General features: G+C 42.2%; 1 protein-coding gene across 8 annotated transcripts in view; it reads left to right on the top strand.

Moving 5' to 3' along the window:
- ARID4B (AT-rich interaction domain 4B) overlaps positions 1–21,116 on the top strand; it is a 424,644-nt gene that overhangs the window by 237,841 nt on the left and 165,687 nt on the right. For 7 of the 8 annotated variants that reach the window (XM_056566987.1, XM_056566988.1, XM_056566991.1 and 4 more), the window contains 2 exons: positions 1,089–1,168; positions 1,243–1,316. In XM_056566987.1, coding sequence (XP_056422962.1) covers positions 1,089–1,168; positions 1,243–1,316 — 154 coding nt within the window. Of the gene's footprint in view, positions 1–18; positions 77–1,088; positions 1,169–1,242; positions 1,317–21,116 lie in introns of those variants that run through there. The other variant, XM_056566992.1, reaches the window with a different exon arrangement.

Here is a 21,116-nt window from a genome sequence, read left to right as displayed (position 1 = left end):
GGTTGCTATGGGCAACTGGGCAAGTTTTCCTCTGCACAGATTTTGATAAATCTCCCCCATTGACGGTAGCAGTTCTGTATGTTAAAAATGGAAGCTATGACTAAAATCTGAACAAATCTTACAGTGTCATTGCCATTTAGAAGAACTTTTGCTGTGTCCTAGAGACATTTCAAAAGTTTTGATCTATTTGGGTGTGGGTGCTGAAACCCTCACTGATTATTAAAAGGAACAGTGAGAATTGCTCAAATGAAAACTCCTTTTCCAGTCTCTTGCTTTGCTGTAGGAGATAGATTTAAATTGGTTATCCAGGAAAAAACTTTTTTTCATATCTCAACTGGCTCCAGAAAGTTAAACAGATTTGTAAATTACTTCTATTAAAAAATCTTAATCCTTTCAGTACTTATGAGCTTCTGAAGTTAAGGTTGTTCTTTTCTGTCTAAGTGCTCTCTGATGACACGTGTCTTGGGAACCGCCCAGTTTAGAAGCAAATCCCCATAGCAAACCTCTTCTAAACTGGGCGGTTCCCGAAACACGTGTCATCAGAGAGCATTTAGACAGAAAAGAACAACCTTAACTTCAGAAGCTCATAAGTACTGAAAGGATTAAGATTTTTTAATAGAAGTCATTTACAAATCTGTTTAACTTTCTTTAGCCAGCTGATTTATATATATATATATATATATATATATATATATATATATATATATAAATATAAAAAAATTCCTGGATAACCCCTTTAATAGAGAGTCTACAGAGCATGCCTCCTGCAGCTTGAAAATGGTGGGAAAAAATGTATTTACTAAGCTTCCTGTTTGTTCTAGCAGTTGGTGAAGGTCTCAGTAGCCATAAAATCTTTCGACATGTATCTAAGATATGTCAAATATTTTTATATATGGCAGTGACACTTTTAAGTGTCTTTGAAAATGATATCATTCGTGCCCTTTACATGGAGTTGAGGATGTAATTTAGTATATTGTGATAAAACATGCTTGTTGTCTTGAATTTAGAATTTAATGCATTAGTTTCTAAATAAGAAATGTGCGGTTTCTTCTGGAACTCATCCAAGTCAATGTGTCTTTCTCTTACAGGTAGTATCACCAGACTGCCGGGATGATATAGCTGTGAAGAAGGACTTTACTCTAGTGCGCTCTTTTAAGGATGGCAAATTGTAAGTGGAGTTATCATTACTTGTTGGGGTAATGGATTGTATACAAATTCTAACAACTTTGCTCATTTTAACAGCTTTTCTGTTGTAAAGACTGATATCCGAGATATTGGTGACGTCTCCTTTAAAAATGACTGTATAGTAAAGCCAGGTAAGAACAGCTTGTATTTAATGTGTTTATATGAGGATACGGCGTTACTGCATGAGCTGAAATACCTCTTTATAAATGTAATTGTAACCTTTATATCATGCAGAGTTTAATATATTATTTGCATGTTCTAGTAGTGACACAATGGGGGAGATTTATCAAAGTTGTCTATGTCCCGCATCAATATAGACCTAACTACAGAGCGTTAGTCTGGTCTATTGTGCGCCTAATTTATTAAAAGGCGCACGGCTCTTGATAAATTCTGTGCACAGACTTCGGGATCTATGCTTTAGTCTATATTTAAACCTGCTCCAACAGGGTCTGACATTTCGGCGTACTTCCAGCCGATGTGACTTGTCGCTGAAAAGTCGCTTTTGATAAATTCAGCCCCAATGCATTTTCCAATGCATTTCCGTCTAAAATAGACTTGCATGCATCATGTTCTAAAAATCCTCTACAGCAAAAGTCGCAAAAAAGTCGCACATATTTAGACTGCGACTTTCTGTGCTACAAATTTAGACAGGAAAAACCTAAATCTAAATCCTTTGATAAATATCCCCCAATGTGTCAACACATTTGATACTGTCCTGTAGCATCAGTAGCAATCTCATCAGTAATACATATGGCACAAGTTATGTCCTTACTGGTGGCTGCAATGTCCACAAAAACGGATATATAAAGCTGTACTATACACAAAACTTACTGTCAGCAGCTAAACCATTTAAGTCTCACACTCCGAAATAGTGCGATATTTTCCTTGGTACTGTTGTGTTTCCTCATGGTTTTCCCCGCTGCTCCTCCATTGTTCTAGCCACAGCTATGTGTACTTCTTATACACTCACTGGCCACTTTATTAGGTACAGTTGCTTGTTAACCCCTTAAGGACCAGGCCATGTTTAATTTTTGCACTTTCGCTATTTCCTCCTCACCTTCTAAAAATCATAACACTTTCAATTTAGCACCTACAGACCCATATGAGGGCTTTTTTATTTATTCATTTATTTTTTTTTTACACCACCAATTTTACTTTGTAATGACATCAATCATTTCACCACAAAATCAACTGCGAAACCAGAAAAAAAAATATTTGTGGGGCAAATTTTTTTTTTTTTAAAAAGCCATTTTGTAACTTTTGGGAGATTCCAATTCTACGAAGCACTTTTCAGTGAAAATGTATCTTTGTTTTGTAGGTCCATACTGTTACAAGGATACTTAATTTATATACCCTGTTCCACATTATTGCGCATATGATATTTAAGTGTCACAAAGATATAGGGGGAGATTTATCAAGGGATTTAGAGCTCTTTTTTTGCTTACAAAAGTCACACAAAAAGTCACATGTGCACCTAAGCAGTTTTTGGGCGACTTACAATAGTTGCTTTGGAGAGCAGACTTCATATTTCCTGCTCGCAGCCATGATCACGGCTCCAGCGGGAAATATGAAATACAGCTGTAGAATACGGCTTCGTTGTTTTGCAACATCTGGAGGGCCACAGTTTGGAGATCACTCTGGCCCTCCAGATGTTGCAAAACTGCAAATCTCAGCATGCCCAAACAACAAACAGCTGTCTCGGTATGCTGGGAGTTGTGGTTGTGTACCTCCAGCTGTTGCATAACTACATCTCCCAGCATGCCCTTCGGTGATCAGTACATGCTGGGAGTTGTAGTTTTGCAACAGCTGGAGGCACACTGGTTGAAAAATACTGAGTTAAGTAACAGACCCTATCTGAAGCTTTTCCAACTAGTGTGCCTCCAGCTGTTCCAAAAGTACAACTCCCAGCATGCACGGTCTGTCAGTACATGCTGGTAGTTGTAGTTTTGAAACAGCTGGAGGTTTGCCCTCCATGTGAACGTACAGGGTACATTCACACAGGCAGGTTTACAGTAAGTTTCCTGCTTCAAGTTTGGGCTGCAGCAAATTTTTCGCCGCATCGCAAACTCCTAGCGGGAAACTCACCGTAACACGCCAGTGCTAATGTACCCTAAAAACACTACACTACACAATATTAACACAAAATAAAGCGTAAAATACTACATAAACACCCCCTTACATTGCCGCCCCCCCCAATAAAAATGAAAAACATATTGTATGGCAGTGTTTCCAAAATGGAGCCTCCAGCTGTTGCAAAACAACAACTCTCAGCATTTCTGGACAGCCACTGACTGTCTAGGCATTCTGGGAATTTAGCAAAAGCTGAAGGCACCCTGTTTGGAAATCATTGGCGTAGAATACCCCTATGTCCACCCCTATGCAATCCCTAATTTAGTCCTCAAATGCGCATGGAGCTCTCTCACTTCGGAGCCCTATCGTATTTCAAGGAAACAGTTTAGGGCCACATATGGGGTATCTCCGTACTCGGGAGAAATTGCACTACACATTTTTTTCTCTCCTTTTACCCCTTATGAATAGGAAAAGTTGGGGGCTACACCAGCTTGTTAGTGTAAAAAAATAAAAAAATTTACTCTAACATTCTGGTGTTGCCCCATACTTTTTATTTTCACAAGCGTTAAAAGGAAAAAAAGACCTACATACCCCATATATGGATGTAAAGTGCTCTGCAAGCGAACTCAGAAGAGAGGGAGTGCCATTGGGCTTTTGAAGAGAAAATTTTTCCAGAATTGAAGGCCACATGTGTTTACAAAGCCCCCATAATGCCAGAACAATGGACCCCCCCCCCACATGTGACCCCATTTTGGAAACTACACCCCTCAAGTAATGTAATAAGGGGTACAGTGAGCATTTACGCCCCTCAGGTGTCTGAGAGATTTTTGGAACAGTGGTCCGTCAAAATGAAAAATGTAATTTTTCATTTGCACAGCCCACTGTTCCAAAGTTCTGTCAAACGCCAGTGGGGTGTAAATACTCACTGCACCCCTTATTAAATTCTGTGAGGGGTGTAGTTTCCAAAATAGGGTCACATGTGGGGGGGTCCACTGTTCTGGCAGCACGGAGTGCTTTGTAAACGCACATGGCCCCTGACTTCCATTCCAAACAATTTTTTTCACAAAAGCACTTGACGTCCACACATGGGGTATTTCCATACTCAGAAGAGATGGGATTACAAATTTTTGGGGGCATTGTGTCCTATTATCCCTTGTAAAAAAATGTAATTTGAGGGAAAACTAGCATTTTAGTGAAAATAATAAATAAAATCATTTACACATCGAACTTTAACGAAAAGTCGTCAAACACCTGTGGGGCATTAAGGCTCACTGTACCCCTTGTTACGTTCCTTGAGAGGTGTAGTTTCCAAAATAGTATCCCATGTGTTTTTTTTTTTTTGCTGTCCTGGCACCATAGGGGCTTCCTAAATGGGACATACCCCCCAAAAACCATTTCAGCAAAATTTGCTTTGCAAAAGCCAAATGTGACTCCTTCTCTTCTGAGCATTGTAGTTCGCCAGCAGTGCACTTGACCTCCACATATGTGGTGTTTCCATACTCAGAAGAGATGGGGTTACAAATTTTGGGGGTCAATTTCTCCTATTACCCCTTGTAAAAAAATTTAATTTGGGGGAAAACTAGCACCATAGGGGCTTCCTAAATGCGACATACCCCCCAAAAACCATTTCAGAAAAACTCACTCTCCAAAATCCTTCTGTCGCTCCTTCCCTTCTGAGCTCCCTAGTGCACCTGCCGAACACTTGACATACACATATGAGGTATTTCATTACTCGAGAGAAATTGGGTTACACATTTTAGGAAGATTTCTCTCCTTTTACCCCTTGTAAAAATTCAAAAACTGGGTCTAAAAGAACATTGAAAAAACAAGAACAGTGTAAAAAATGAAGATTGTGAATTTTCTCCTTCAATTTGCTGCTATTCCTGTGAAACACCTAAAGGGTTAACAAACCTTTTGAATATAATTTTGAATACTTTGAGGGGTGCAGTTTTTATAATGGGGTCATTTGTGGGGTATTTCTAATATAAAGGCCCTTCAAATCCACTTCAAAACAGAACTGGTCCCTGAAAAATTTTGATTTTGAATCTGCTGCTATACTTTGAAGCCCTCTGATGTCTTCCAAAAGTAAAAACATGTCAACTTTATGATGCAATCATAAAGTAGACATGTTGTATATGTGAATCAATATATAATTTATTTGGAATATTAATTTTCCTTATAAGCAGAGAGCTTCAAAGTTAAAAAAAAATAAAAAATGCAAAATTTTCAATTTTTTCATAAAATTTGGGAATTTTTCACCAAGAAATGATGCAAGCATCGACAAAATTTTACCACTAACATAAAGTAGAATATGTCACGAAAATGAATCAGAATGAAAGGTAAAAGCATCCCAGAGTTATTCATGCTTAAAGTGAAAGTGGTCAGATGTGCAAAAAATGGCTGGGTCCTACAGTGAAAATTGGCTGGGTCCTTAAGGGGTTAAAGGGGTACTCCGGTGGAAATTATTTTTTATTTTTATTTTTTAAATCAACTGGCCAGAAAGTTACAAAGATTTGTAAATTACTTCAATTAAAAAAATCTTAATCCTTCCAGTACTTATTAGCTGCTGAATACAGAGGAAATTCTTTTCGGTTTGGAACACAGTGCTCTCTGCTGACATCACGAGCACAGTGCTCTCTGCTGACATCTCTGTCCATTTTAGGAACTATCCAGCGCAGCATATGTTTTCTATGGGGATTTTCTCCTACTCTAGACAGTTCTTTAAATGGACAGAGGTGTCAGCAGAGCACTGTGGTCATGATGTCCGTCCAACATCCTGACATCGCACGAGTGTCCATACAGCAGGAGGAGCCAATAGACGTGATCAAGGGGCGGCAAAATTAGCTTTCGTCTAGGGTGGCAAAATTCTTGCACCAGGCCTGTCTACAGTATATGTTTTTGCAAATAAAAGATTTGCTATAATAAATAAGCCTGTTGAATCTCCTGAATCTGAGGAGTTGAAACTAAATATTCCTACAACTCAAGACAGTTTAAACTTACTTGAGGGTAAATAGGGACCTATAACACTGCACACACTGATCTCCTATGCTGATCACTGGCATGTATTAACACGCCTGTGATCAGTGTTATCGGCGCTTGACTGCTCCTGCCTGGATCTCAGGCACGGAGCAGTCATTCGCCGATCGGACACCGAGGAGGCAGGTAAGGGCCCTCCCGGTGTCCTGCAAGCTGTTTGGGACGCCGCGATTTCACCACGGCGGTCCCGAACAGCCCGACTGAGCAGCCGGGTCACTTACACTTCAGACGCGGCGGTCAGCTTTGATCGCCGCATCTGAAGGGTTAATACAGGGCATCACCGCGATCGGTGATGTCCTGTATTAGCCGCGGGTCCCAGCCGTTGATAGCCGCCGGGACCAACCCGATATGCCGCGGGGACACCGCGTGACCCTGCGGTATATCGCGGGAGCCGGCGGAGAACGTACATATACGTCCTTCGTTGTTAAGGGGTTAAAGTCCTCACCGATCCATGCCTGATTCATTTTGGTGAATGTCAGTTTTTCCGTGTTGCTGGCTGTCAATCTTATTCGCTTTGGGGAGATGATGCTGCCTGCTGTGCTGAACACTCTTCAAGAAACGTTTCACAACAAGATTTAGCACGTGTGCCAAACAGGGATAGTGTGTCATGCCACATAGACGCAGCATTTTGACGATGTTTTTGCTGATATTGGCGATCACATTTTCTTAAAAAGGATCACAACCAGAGAGCCAGTATTAAACTTTCTTTTGCAGGCAGGGCAACAGCTCCTCTCTGGCTGTGTGGCTTTTCTCGCCCAGGCTCAACAGATGTAACACAGCATGGCAGCACCTGATTTTGCAGCAATGAAAATGAGGGGAGGAGGATAAGCTGTGCACTTCCCTGTGGGGTGATGCAAGATGTATGAAGAGTAGGATAGACAGGTGGTTTCAGCAGTTAAACCTGAAGGGGGCGACCGTGAGATGTCACCACAATTTCCTGGCCTCGTTATAGTGGAGCCTCATTCTGCAGGATGTTGACCCAGTGGGCCGTAAAAAAAAAAAAAAAAAAGTATTGGCCCTAACCATACCTACTACTCCACGTATCTATCGTGGCATGCACTGATCTGCACACAGAAGTTTATGGAGTTGTCCACCCTCTCCGTCATGGTTTTGCAAAGCGGCAATGGCTTTCTTGGCAAAATAACGGGACTAGGTATGCACCACCTGGGTTGGGCACACACCATTAGTTGGCTGAAGGCTGTGGAGTCAACAAGATGGTACAGTATCACCTGTGCCACCAACAACTTGGCCAGGTGGCAATTAAGGGAATACTGTTGTCTGAAGGACATGGATTCTCCAATGGATACCTGACTAGATTGGGTTGGAGGAGGAAGAGGAGGACAAGGCGACGACACTGATGAGGCAAATTCCGAACATGTGCTGCCTATGGACAAGTCCTGGCTATTAGACAGTTGGGAGGGATCTGGAGGATCAACAGTAGCAGCAACAGCATCAGCAGTGTTTTTCTCATTTTGTGGGGCGCTCCATATGTCTATGTAGAAAGGTAGTTTCTACACTCGGACCCTGGCCATGGCTTACTTTCTGTTTGCAGAGACGACATAGTGCTACATTCTTTGCATCAGTTAAGGTAGAAAAAGAATTTCCACACATCAAAATACCAGACATAGAAATCTGTGCCCCTCTCTCCTGCTCTAAATAGGTCAGCTCCTCCTAAACTGGTTCCCACTTCCTGTCCAACATGACATGATAGTCAATTTCAAACTCCTCATTGTCCACACCACTCCACTCTGCAGGAAATTTTTGTGCTCTATGCTTCCCACCAGCAAAGCCACCATGACACCTAACAGCATCACCAGCAAGCCGACCACCCCCTCGACAACACACTCCAAAGGTTGACTCACCTCCTCACCCAACTCCTCCCCATGGCTGGAGGGGATGGGGGCAAAAAAAAAAAGGCATAAGGAAACACAGTGTATCTAATGGACAGTTCCACAGCACCATGTGACTGTAGATGCTGAGGAATCCACTGGCAGGGAGAACTCTAGGCTTGTGTGGCTGCTACTACTACAGCCAAAACATAGTTTTGGAGGATAGTTTTGATTTGGAGGTTAGTTTTCTTACAAGCAAGTAGGTATAAGACAGATTTGATGTACCCATAAAAATATTAGCGTACAGTTGCTTGAAAAGGATAATGCACGTGGGATGCAGACACTTTTAAGTGCACTGCTATGTCTCAAACAGGAAGGTGTTTGCTGAAACCAATAATATTCACAAGTAATGTATTCACAGGGCTAATTCAAATGCTCGCCCTTATTAATGCACTGCTGTGTCCCAAACAGGAAGATGTAATCGGTGTTTGCTGAAACCAATAATATTCACGAATAATGTATTCACAGGGCTAATCTCATCTGTCACATGCACACACTTTTTAGTGCTCTTTTTTTTTCACAACTAGGAAGATATAATGCATTTTTCTTTGACCCTGGAAAATAAGCACACAATAGCTCTGATTTATCAAAATTGATAAGAGAAAAACTGGAGAGATTTTGCCCACAGCAACCAATCACAGCTCATCTTTTACGTTACCAGAGCTCGTTAGCTGAGCTGTAATTGGTTGCTGTGGGCAAATTCTCTCCAGTTTTTCTCTCACACATTTTGATAAATCAGGGCCAATGTCTTTATATGGCTGATGCATTTAAATTGCACTCGCTTTTTAGTCTGCTGCTATGTTACCTGTAGGTATACTGTTTTTGCTATTAATCTTTGTAGATGTGGGTAAAGCACTATGCTGTGTTTAGGGCACTTTTCATTTGTATCACCATCATACAGGTCTGCCGTTTTGCTCAGCTTATTTTTTTCTGTTTTTCTTTTGTATCAGCCTTAAAGGGCTTTGTGGTACAGGCTTGTGTATGAATGGACAGGAGATCCCCCTATGATCAGCCCACAAAGAGAGGCTGGGGATGAGCACTCTTTTGCTGTGGATCCTTGTAAAGCCCCTATAGGATTTGTGCACTGCAGATGTTATAGATCAGGAATGGATTCTGGCTCCTGTATGAAAATTATGGCTCCTGTATGAAAATTATGGCTCCTGTATGAAAATTATGGCTCCTGTTTTCACACACACACACACACACACACAGTCTGTTTTTCTCTGTTCCCTAACTCTGTCCTATCTCTATCCCAATATATCTCTTTCTCTCTCTGTCTGCCTGTCTGTCCCTCTCTCTCTCCACTCAGACTGCAGTACAGACAACAGGGAGTACTGGGGACAGCATATGAGCCCTTATGGCTGTGTAAAACTGCTGTCCCCCTTGCTGTCTCATATTGTCCTTTGGGCTGATTGACACCAGCAAATCATATGACAACCCTGAGGTTGTTATGTGATTTGCTGGTCACCCTGATGTCAGACCACCACCACTGCTCCTCCTGCTACCTCTGGGCGCCAAAACGCCATGCTTTATATGTTTTTTTTTTTTTTCACGCTTTTACTGGTTCACACCAACTGAATCGGTAAAAGCTCTACAGTTCGGTGAGCCATGCTATCCACAAAATTCAGGTCGAATCAAGGTTTGCAAGGCTCGGCTCGCTCAATACTAATATAGATCTTTCTTCTATAACTCGGAGGCCAAAGAGCTAGACATCTATTGGGCTGAGCTCAAGACTGGACTGGTGTGAATGGCTGGATGTTACATATCTTGATTTTCCCAAAGCATTTGATACGGTGCCACATAAAAGACTGTCACATAATATGAGAATGCTTGGGCTGGGGGAAAAATGTGTCCAAGTGGGTAAGTAACTGGCTCAGTGATAGGAAACAGAGGGTCATTATTCATTATTAATGGTACTTATTCTGATTGGGTGACTTTTACTAGTAAGGTACGGAAGGGGTCAGTTTTGGGTCCTATTCCTTTTATTATATTAATGACCTTGTAGAGTGATTACAGAGCTTAGTATCATCTGCAAAGATTGACACTTTACTATGTTAAGTGGTTACCAAAATAGAGGACAGTGTACTGTTGCAAAGGGATCTGAATAGGTTGGAGGTTTGGAGTGAGAAGTGGCAGATGAGATTCAACACTGATAAATGTACGGTTATCCACATTGGGTGGAAAAATCCTGGCTGGGAAAGTATAGTAAATAGAAAAACATTAGGGACTGCTGACATGGAAACGGACTTAGGAGTTTTAATTAACAGTAAATTTAACTGTAGCGACCAGTGTCAGACAGCTGCTGCCAAGGCAAATAAAATCATGGGGTGCATCAATAGGGGCATAGATGCCCACAGCAATTCTACTCTGTACAAATCGCTAGTCAGACAACATATGAAACACACGCACATGGAGGAATCCTCTATGGCTAGAGGAAATACAGACAGGGTTTCTTTATTGTAAAAGCAGTGAGACTATGGAACTATCTGCCAGGAATGGGTGAAGAGTTCAAAAGTGTCTGGGATGTGTTTCTTAAGAGTAATAAAATTACAGGTTATGGATACTAGATCTGTAGGGACAGATTGTTGATCCAGGGATTTATTCTGATATATTTATTCTGATATTCTGACATATGAGGCATGGAAGAATGTCTCACCCAGGCTTTTCATGACTTTGCCTTTTTAGGTAGCTTTTAGGAGTTTGTCTTGTAGTTGAGTGACCCCTTGTGTTTTATGTGTTGTTAACTTACCGTATTTATCGGGGTATACCACGCACCGGCCTATAACACGCACCCTCATTTTACCAAGGATATTTGGGTAAAAAAAAATTTTTTTGTGTATTTGTGTGTATGCGTATACCCCAATACACCCCCCCCCAGGAAAGGCAGGGGGAGAGAGGCCGTCGCTGCCCGCTTCTCTCCCCCTGCCTTTCCAGGGGTCTAGAGCCCTGCTGCCGCCGCTTCTCTCCCGCTGGCTGTCCGCGCCGCTGCCCGTTCTCCCCCCCTGACTATCGGTGCCGGCGCCCCATTGCCGGCACCGATAGCCAGGGGGAGAGAAGCGGCGCCGGCAATGGGGCAGCGGCGCCGATAGCCAGGGGGAGAGAAGGGGCAGCGGCACCCATTGCCGGCGCCGCTGCCTCATTGCCTCCCCCATCCCCTGTTGCATAATTACCTGTTTTCGGGTCCGCGCTGCTTCAGGCCTCCGGTGTGCATCACATGCGTCGTTGCTATGCACTGCACGGCGCGGCGCAATGACGAGTGACGCCTTTGCGCCGTGCAGCGCATAGCAACTACGCAGGGGACGCACACCGGAGGCCTGAAGCAGCAAGGACCCGACCCCGACAACAGGTAATTATGCAACCGGGGATGGGGGAGGCAACGGGGCAGCGGCGCTGGCAATGGGTGCCGCTGCCTCTTCTCTCCCCCTGTCTGTCTGCGCCGCTGCCCCATTGCCGGCACCGCTTCTCTCCCCCTGGCTATCGGTGCCGGCAATGGGGCACCGATAGTCAGGGGGAGAGAACGGGTAGTGGCGCCGATAGGCAGGTGGAGAGAACTGGCAGCGGCGCCGATAGCCAGGGGGAGAGAAGGGCCGGCAGCAGAGCTCTAGACCCCAGGACAGGCAGGGGCAGAGAAGCCGGCAGCGCTGTCGGTCTCTGCACCTGCAATGCCGCTGCAGTTCATTGATTTAAAGCGCCCGCTTTAAATCATTGAACTGCAGCGGCTTATCGGCGTATAACAAAAATTTTAGCCTAAAAAGTGCGTATTATACGCCGATAAATACGGTATTTTTTATTCTTAGTACGTTTCCTTCTGATATAAAATCCTCCAATAATCTCAAAGGGCAGAATTATTGAAATGAATAGCTATTTAATTTCTCACTCATTTACTGAGCATTAGGTGGCACTGTTGACTAATATTTGAACTTTAATCTTGTCCAAGTCAGAAAGGCTTAACTAAGAATATCCAACACTTTGTCACCTAGCCATCACTTTAATCATCAATAAATAATATATACTTTGGATTGAGTTTTTAGTCTTATGTAATTACGTCCACAAACATTTTGGAGTTTTCTATGCACTAAACGTAGGTTTTGTCAACTAGACTTAACTCACCAATACAGATTTATAGTGTTTTACTGTTAATTTTAAGATTTAAAGGAATAACACGTTCTCTTGAGTTTCTTTTAAAAACATCTGGTACTGTCTGTAATCAGGTCAAGAGGCTGGAAGTAAAATGTTAGTCATTCCCCTTCTTCTCTCTTATCAGTAACAAGACAAAGACTTCTACAATTTAAGAAAACACCCAAATGAATAAAATTATATGGGGGAGATTTAGCAAAACCTGTCCTGAAGAAAAGTTTCCGGGTTTCCCATAGCAACCAATCAGAAAGCTTGTTTCATTCTGCAGAGGCCTTTTCAAAAATGAAAGAAACAATCTGATATGGGCTATAGGTATATTTTCCTCTGCACAGTTTTGATAAATCTCCCTCTATATGAACACTTTTTAACATGGCTGCTATTGCCAAAATATAGACTGCTTTAACACTCTTATATTTTTAGTTCTTTCTGGTTTATAATTTGCACTCGGTCAAATCAACTTGCTGAAGTTCAAACTGAGCATCAGAATGGGGAAGAAAGGTGATATGACTTTGAATGACTTTGTGGGCATTGTTGTTGGTGCCAGTAACAGATTGGTCTGAGTGTTTCAGAAACTGCATATCTACTGGGATTTCCATGCACAACCATGTGCAGCAGTTGTGTAACTCAAACAATCCCTTGTTACAACCATGGTGTGCAGAATACCATCAATGAAAAACAACACAGCAAAACTTAAAGCAGATGTCTACAGCAGCAAAACACCAAATGGGGTGCTACTCCTGTCAGCTAAGAACAAGAAACTGAGACTAATTCATACAATGGAAGACTAAAAATGTGGCATGATCTGATGAGTCTTCAAGGGTATGGAAATGTATTAAAAAAAACTACCGTACTTGTCCACGGGACTAAAACAGAGCAAAATCCACTTGTCCTGGCCAATTTTTGCTTTTACACTCTCCTTTTTCCTCCTCACCTTATAATAGCTATAACTAACTACTATAATGATACCTTTAAATTTTTCCATAACATATGCTCCGAAACAAAAAATAATAATTTGGGTGAAGTGAAATTGAAATAGTAAAAGATAATTTAACAAATTCAGTGGGGGGGGGGGGGGGGGTTTCTACGCCATTTACCTTGTTGTCAGCGTACATGTTATTTTGATACTTTAGGCCAGCATGATTACAGCAATACAAGATTTGTATAGTTTCTGTCATGTTTTACAAATTTAAAAAACTTTTTCATATTTTTTAATTGACCCCTGTAGCTTTTTTTTTCCGCATACAAGGCTGTATGAGGGCTCATTTTTTGTGCCTGTATCTGTTTTTTGTATCGGTACCAATTTGGTATTGATCTGACTTTTTAGGGTCTATTCACGTGTACAGTATTCTGTGCAGATTTGATGCGCAGGATTTTCTGCTGCAGATTTCAATGTAAACTGAATGACTGGAAATCCTGCGCATCAAATATTCGCAGAATACTATACGTGTGAATAGACCCTTAATCGCTTTTTTTCTGGGATATTATAAAAATTGCAATTCTGTGGTTTGGTACATATATATATATATATATATATATATTTTTTTTTTACATTAACGTTATTTGCCGTACGGGATACATAATGTTATATTTTAATAGTTTGTACAGTTACGCACGCAGTGGTTTATTTTTATTGTTTACATGTTTTTATATAGGAAAAGGGGGTGATTTGAACTTTTAATATTGAAGGGGTAAATGTGTGTCTTTTAAACTTTTTTTTTTATCGCTTTATTAGTCCCATAGAAGACTTTTAGCAGGAATCATTAGATTCCTCATGCAGATCAATAGAGTTCTATTGAACTCCATTGATCTGTGTGCTTTGTGCTCCATTGGTAGAGCCTAGTCCAGCCAGTCTCTATCAATGACAGAGCCAAGGACACCAGGGAACAGAGGTAAGCCCTCCTGCGTCATCCTGGCTATTAGGGGCGGCCCCCAGCTACTGAAAACAGCCGGGGGCTGCAGAGTTTGGAGCAGCACAAGTCCGGTGGCCGCTCCATACACTCTTCTGAGCGCTGCCGTGCTTGTCAAGGGCTTATAGGTCCGGCCCTATTTGCCCGACGCAGGGCTAGGGGCCTGAAAAATTCACCTGCCCGGTGCCCGGAACTGCATATCCCTGGCGTCGGGCCATAGGAATTCCACATTCCTGGTCTTGATTCCAGATGCAACATTTAAATGACAGAATTAGAATTTGGCATAAACATGAAAGCATAGATCCACCCTGCCTTGTATCAGTGGTTCGAGCTGGTGGTGGTGTAATGGTGTGGGGGACCCCCACATTAGGTTTCAGTATAGTTTCCCCCCACATTAGGTTGTCAGTATAGTTCCCCCACATTAGGTTGGCAGTATAGTTCCCCCACATTAGGCAGGCAGTATAGTTACCCCAATTTAGGTTGGCAGTATAGTTCCTCCACATTAGGTTGTAGTTGTCCCACATTAGGATGTAGTTCCCCCACGTTAGATTTAAAGCACAGTTCCACCACATTAGGCTGGCAGTATAAGTCCCCCACATTAGGCTGTAGTTCCCCACATTTGGTTGGCAGTGTAGTTCCTCCACATTAGGTGCAGTATAGTTCCCCCACATTAGGTGCAGTATAGTTCCCCCACATTAGGTTGTAGTATAGTTCTCCCACATTAGGTGCAGTATAGTTCCCCCACATTAGGTGCAATATAGTTCCCCCACATTAGTTGCTTTATAGTTCCCCACATTAGGTTGTAGTTACCCCACATTAGGTGCAGTATAGTTTCCCCACATTAGGAGCAGTATAGTTCCCCCACATTAGATGCAGTATAGTTCCCCCACATTAGGTGCAGTATAGTTCCCCCACATTAGGTGCAGTATAGTTCCCCCACATTAGGTGCAGTATAGCTCCCCCACATTAGGTGCAGTATAGTTTCCCACATTAGGTGCAGTATAGTTCCCCACATTAGGTGCAGTATAGTTCCCACACATTAGGTTGTAGTTCCCCCACATTAGGTTGTAGTTCCCCCACATTAGGTTGTAGTTCCCCCACATTAGGTGCAGTATAGTTCCCCCACATTAGGTGCAGTATAGTTCCCCCACATTAGGTGCAGTATAGTTCCCCCACATTAGGTGCAGTATAGTTTCCCACATTAGGTGCAGTATAGTTCCCCACATTAGGTGCAGTATAGTTCCCACACATTAGGTTGTAGTTCCCCCACATTAGGTTGTAGTTCCCCCACATTAGGTGCAGTATAGTTCCCAGGGCTGAGGAGTCAGACAAAATTTTGGGTACCTGGAGTTGGAGTCGGCAAACAAAGCACCGACTCCTACTTAATTTAGATTGGAATAAAAAAAGGGAAGTTTAAATGTCCCAATTCACAAAAAGTTATAATTAATGACTTCTCTACTGTAAGAATAAAGACCAATGCATGCAGTGCCTCACGTAACCGCAAAACGAACATGTTAAATGACCGTGAAGAAGCATGCTTTTCATGCGCTTCACTATATGGCATGCAACGCACAATTAGGAGAGGCAATACTTATACTTTCCATAGTGTTGTGTTCTGCTGTTACAGGGAACCCATGGGTAACCTAGCCTCTCACTGATAAGGGATTAGGACTAGAGACACTTGTATAAGTGAAGGGAATGGAGGGTCAATAGTTCAAGACTGAAGTTGTAAACCATTGGAAAAACTGCTGTCATTCAGCTAAGGCTATAATAACTTGTAAACTCCGATTGTTAGCTTAAACTTTAAACATGACTATGGGATTCTACTAGGGAAATCCTGTTTTATAATAAATGCCCCTTCCTGGATCCTCCCACTGCCCTATCTTCAGCAGCAGATCAGCACACAAGGAGAAGACAGCAGCTTCTGCCCAACTACCTCTTTCTGCTAGAAGAGCTTAGAAGAACTTGGTGGAACAGCTTCTTGGATTCAACCATAAGTGTTTATAAATACATTTGCATATTAATACAGAGGAGTTGGGAAGTTGGAGTCGGAAGTACAAAAAACTGTGGAGTCGGAACATTTATCTACCGACTCCACAGCCTTCGTAGTTCCCCTACATTAGGTGCAGTATAGTTCTCTCACATTAGGTGCAGTATAGCTCCCCCACAGACATACAGCCTTCAGCCATATACAGTGTATTGCTGGAGGCTGTATGTCTGTGTACTGCCCCACTTCAGTGCTCCGTCCACCACTCTTCAGGCCATAGCAGTAGGTCCCGGGACCGGAGGACCGATGGTCGGGGCACTGAAGATTACGTGCCGCTGGTCACTTACCATGCCTGCCAGCGTGCATCCTCTTCCTCCTTGCTGCTCAGTGACGTCCCTGTGTGCGCTACCTCCCGGCGGCCTCTGAGTTTTTAAAGTTAACACAAGGCCACAGAAGGGTAACCGGGACATCCCTGTGTCCCGAAAAGATCTTTAGGGACACAGGGATATCCCAAATGTGATGGGGCCCCCCTGCGTGCTGCTCAGTGGTTGATCCCCCCCTGTATCTGCGACTGAGCAGCCTGCAGGGGGCCCCCTGGGGGATGGGGGCCCTGGGCATTTGACCGGGTTGTCCTGCCCTAATGCCGGCCTTGTCTGTGATGCTTTTATGTCGATTTGGACCAAAATCTCTGAGAAATAATTTCAGCACATTGAAGACAGTTCTGAAGGAAAAGGGTGTATAACCTGATACTAGCAAGGTGTAATAATAATAATAAAGTGTCCATTAAGTGTGTAAGTCTTATCCTCAATCCTGTGTAAGGATTATAGGACAAATGAAAGGAAGGAGGGAAGGTGCATGTTCAAGTGCATAGACTGACTGGAAAAATTGTTTGCGAATTCAAGATCATTTTTGGAAGATTAATAGTTTATTAGAGTAAGGTGATTATAAAGTGACTCCAGAATTCTTTATCATAATTGTGTTTTTATTGTTATAATACTAACTGGCCATAATTTATTATAAGATTTCAGCAATTAGTGTAATATTATATTAGTGCATATTCCTGTTAAATGCCCAACAATGCAGGACAATATGCTGATCTAGAGGGTTGTATGTAGCCTCATAGTCTATGTGGGAGATTTATCAAATCCTGTGCTGCGGAAAAGTCAAGCAGTTGACCATAGCGACCAGATTGCTTCTTTCATTTTCGATAAGGCCTCTGAAAAATAAAACAAGCAATCTGATAGGTTGCTATGGGCAACTGGTCAACCTTTCCTTCGCACAGGTCTTGATGAATCTCCCCCTATGTCACCATGTTATGTCTAATAAATACAGGTTCTCAATCTGTTGGGGTGCTCTTACATGCGATGCCATGGACCATAGCTATTATTTCAATTCCTTTCAGGCTTTAAGCAGAGGCAAGTCCAGGTGCTGCCCGCAATTATTGGTGTGCAATTATTGGCACGTTCTAGCTTGCTATTCACTGATATTTCAAAATGTATCTGGACTTGTCACTGTTTAAAGGGGACCTGGCAGCGGTTTTCTGCTGTCCAAATCATAGTTTAAAAAAGCCAATGGGTCCTGGGTGAGCTTGCCAGCCATGAATAACATCTGCATACTTCCTAAAAGTTGACATATTATTTAATATTGGCAAAGTCTGTTGATAAAAATGTAAGTAGCTACAGAGATAGTTTGAAACAAAAAAAAAATCCACCCACCAGTTCTGTAGAAATCTGGTTTTATATTTCACCCAGTGCCAGGCATTACAATTGCATTATTTCTACATTTACCAGGTTAACTGATTTTAGGGTTGATGAAACAGTGTTTTAATCACACCTACGCAAGGCAACCTGGGTCCCTGCATTTTTGTACATTTGCCCATTAATAAATTATCGATCTATGATTCTAATTGTAAATTTACTTGAACAGTAAGACAGAGACAGGATAATATAAAAAAAATCCAAAAGAACCAATTTCATTAGAATAATTACAGTGGGGCAAGAAAGTATTTAGTCAGCCACCAATTGTACAAGTTCTCCCACTTAAAAAGATGTGAGAGGCTTGTAAATTTTCATCATAGGTATACCTCAACTATGAGAGACATAATGAGAAAAAAAATCTGTAAAATCACATTTTCTGATTTTTAAATAATTTATTTGCAATTTACGGTGGAAAAGAAGTATTTGGTCAATAACAAAAGTTCACCTCAATACTTTGTTATATGCCCTTTATTGGCAATGACAGAGGTAAAACGTTTTCTGTAAGGTTTTTACACACTGTTGCTGGTATTTTTGCAAATTCCTCCATTCAGATCTCCTCTAGAGCAGTGATGTTTGGGGCTGTCGCTGGGCAACATAGACTTTCAACTCCCTCCAAAGGTTTTCTATGGGGTTGAGATCTGGAGACTGGCTAGGCCACTCCAGGACCTTGAAATGCTTCTTATAAAGCCACTCCTTCGTTGCCCGGGCGCTGTGTTTGGGATCATTGTAATGCTGAAAGACCCAGCCACGTTTCATCTTCAATGCCCTTGCTGATGGAAGGAGGTTTTCATTAAAAATCTCATGATACATGGCCCCATTCATTCTTTCCTTTACACTAATCAGTTGTCCTGGTCCCTTTGCAGAAAAACAGCCCCAAAGCATGATGCTTCCACCCCGATACTTCACAGTAGGTATGGTGTTCTTTGGATGCATCTCAGCATTCTTTCACCTCAAAACACGACGAGTTGAGTTTTTACCAAAAATTTCTACTTTGGTTTCATCTGACCAAGTGACATTCTCCCAATCCTCTTCTGGGTCATTCAAATGCTCTCTAGCAAACTTCAGACGGGCCAGGACATGTACTGGCTTAAGCAGGGGGACACGTCTGGCACTGCATGATTTGAGACTCTGGTGGCATAGTGCGTTACTGATGGTAGCCTTTGTTTCTTTGGTCCCAGCTCTTCAGGTCATTCACTAGGTCGCCCTGTGTGGTTCTAAGATTTCTGCTCACAGTTCATGTGATCATTTTGTGAGATCTTGTGTAGACCCCCAGATCAAGGAGATTGTTTTTTTTTTTTTTTTGTGACATATTCTACTTAACATAGTGGCAAATTTTAATTGATACTTGCATCACTTCTTGGTGAAAAATTCTACAATTTCATGAAAAATTAGAAAATATATATATATTTTTTTTTTTACTCTGAAGCTCTCTGCTTGTAAGGAAAATAGACAAACCAAATAAATTATATATTGAATCACATATACAATATGTCTTCTTTATGTTGGCATCATAAAGTTGACATGTTTGTACTTTTGGAAGATGTTCAGCAGCAATTTTCAAATTTTTCACAATTTTGCACACGTTTTCAAAATCACAATTTTTCAGGGCCCAGTTCGGTTTTGAAGTGGATTTGAAGGGCCTTCATATTAGAAATACCCCATAAATTACCTCATTATAAAAACTGCACCCCTCAAAGTATTCAAAATGACATTTAGAAAGTGTGTTAACCCTTTAGGTGTTTCACAGAAATAGCAGCAAAGTGAAGGAAAGAATTCAAAATCTTAATTTTTTACTCTCTCATGTCCTCATAGACCCAGTTTTTGAATTTTTAAAAGGAGAGAAATCCACGCAAAATTTGCAACCCAATTTCTCTCAAGTAAGGAAATACCTCATATGTGTATGTAAAGTGTTCTGCGGGCGCAGTAGAGGGCGCAGAAGGGAAGGATCAACAATAGGATTTTGTACATTCACATGGGGGGGGGGGTAAACCTTACACTGTTGCAAAACTACAACTCGCAGCATGCACTGACTGACCATACATGCTGAGAGTAGTTAAGCTGGAGGACATTGGTTGCGAAACACTGAGAGTTTGTTACTTAACCAGTGTGCCTCCAGCTGTTGCAAAACTAGCACTCCCAGCACTTACGGGGTCTCAATACATGCTGGGAGTTGTATTTTTGCAACAGCTGGAGGCACACTGATTTCAATACACTGAGTTAGGACACAAACTCTGTTTAACAACAAGTGTGTCTTCAGCTGTTGCAAAACTGCAGATTTTTTTTTAAATAGAAGTCATTTACAAATCTGTTTATCTTTCTGACACCAGTTGATTTAAAATAAAATGTTTTCCAGTGGAGTACCCCTTTAACCCCTTAACGACAATGGACGTAAATGTATGTCATGGTGCCGTGGTACTCATCGCACCATGACATACATTTACGCTCCGCCATGAACGCGAGCGCCGGACCGGTGTTAGCGTCATGGGCGGCAGGTCCCGGCTGCTATCAGCCATCCGTGATTTCCACCATTAACCCCTCAGATGCCGTTATGAATACAGATCACGGCATCTGCGGCAGTGCAGTACTTTAATTCAGGGGTCCTCAAACTTTTTAAACAGGGGGCCAGTTCACGGTCCCTCATACCGTTGGAGGGCCGGACTATAGATTTTTTTTAAAAAATGAACAAATTCCTTTGCACACTTATATATCTTATTAGTGGACTACCGCTTGGTTGGCAGTATAGATCCCCCACATTAGGCTGTAGTTTCCCAACATTAGGGTTGACAGTATAGTTCCCCCACATTAGGTGCAGTACAGTTCCCCCACATTAGGTGCAGTACAGTTCCCCCACATTAGGTGCAGTACAGTTCCCCCACATTAGGTGCAGTACAGTTCCCCCACATTAGGTGCAGTACAGTTCCCCCACATTAGGTGCAGTCCAGTTCCCCCACATTAGGTGCAGTCCAGTTCCCCCACATTAGGTGCAGTCCAGTTCCCCCACATTAGGTGCAGTATAGATCTCCACATTAGATGCAGTACGGTTCCCTCCACATTAGGTGCAGTATGGTTCCCCCACATTAGGTGCAGTACAGTTCCCTCCACATTAGGTGCAGTATAGTTCCCCCACATTAGGTGCAGTATAGTTCCC

This window comes from Hyla sarda, chromosome 3 (genome assembly GCF_029499605.1).
Source record: "Hyla sarda isolate aHylSar1 chromosome 3, aHylSar1.hap1, whole genome shotgun sequence".
Taxonomy (NCBI): Eukaryota; Metazoa; Chordata; class Amphibia; order Anura; family Hylidae; genus Hyla; species Hyla sarda.
Note: the sequence above shows the minus strand (reverse complement) of the source record. Positions and strands in the feature narration are given on the sequence as shown.